This window comes from Morone saxatilis, unplaced genomic scaffold (assembly GCF_004916995.1).
Source record: "Morone saxatilis isolate NCDOM2014 unplaced genomic scaffold, NCSU_SB_2.0 Contig24, whole genome shotgun sequence".
In the NCBI taxonomy this organism is placed as follows: domain Eukaryota; kingdom Metazoa; phylum Chordata; class Actinopteri; family Moronidae; genus Morone; species Morone saxatilis.
Window position 1 is genome coordinate 9,401,992 of NW_023339807.1, and position 839 is coordinate 9,402,830.

Sequence of the window (839 nt, forward strand, 5' to 3'; positions counted from 1 at the left end):
AACATGAGCTTGCAGATTCGTCTGATTCCCAGATTGTCTTCTTACAATACACTGCACAAATCAAATGACGCATTTATCTACTCCTTTTGCCAAACCATTTCACAAATTGTATTTGCTGCCATCTTATATCACTATTTCGTATCTTGTCAGGGCGTGTCATGGAACACAGTGCGATACATGATCGGAGAGATTCAGTACGGTGGCCGCGTGACTGACGACTACGACAAGCGGCTCCTCAACACCTTTGCCAAGGTGTGGTTCAGTGAGGACATGTTTGGGCCTGCCTTCAACTTCTACAAGGGCTACAGCATCCCGAAATGCTCCAATGTTGACCAGTATCTGACATACATTCAGGTGAGTCACATCCAGAGGATGATGATTGATTGTACACACTTGTACCTTGTTTCTATAAATGATACAACACACTTAAAGACATTTGTATGACCGGACGTGTAGGTGTAAAAAATGTCACTGTCAGTCTCTGATAACAGCTGTTGCCTTGAGGATTCCATACAAGTTTGCACATCTTTCTACATTTGTTAAGATTCTGCACCTATCATATGATGTTGTCATTTATTTAATTTTATTCTGTGCTGTCAGCTTTAAGTGACATCAGAAACAGTGATAAGAGCAACATGGACGACATGAGGTTTCCGCAGGACGCTGACACACTGTTCTTGTCACATCCAGATACAGACTGCCATGTGTGATTTTATATAAAATGCATGCATTCTCATTTTATTACAGATTATGTATGATTAATTAGTGTTCTTGTGTGCTTAACTGGTGGGTTTGTGCATGTGTGCTATTTGTGCCTCTCTGTATGTGTGTGTGTGTGT

The 839-nt window shown here is 41.1% G+C and overlaps 1 protein-coding gene across 1 annotated transcript in view; it reads left to right on the forward strand.

The window, feature by feature from the left end:
* The window catches only part of dnah5 (dynein, axonemal, heavy chain 5), a gene marked incomplete in the record, with an annotated part of 84,165 nt that overhangs the window by 73,993 nt on the left and 9,333 nt on the right, over nt 1-839 (forward strand). Inside the window, 1 exon segment of the mRNA XM_035672845.1 lies at nt 151-354. Coding sequence (XP_035528738.1) covers nt 151-354 — 204 coding nt within the window.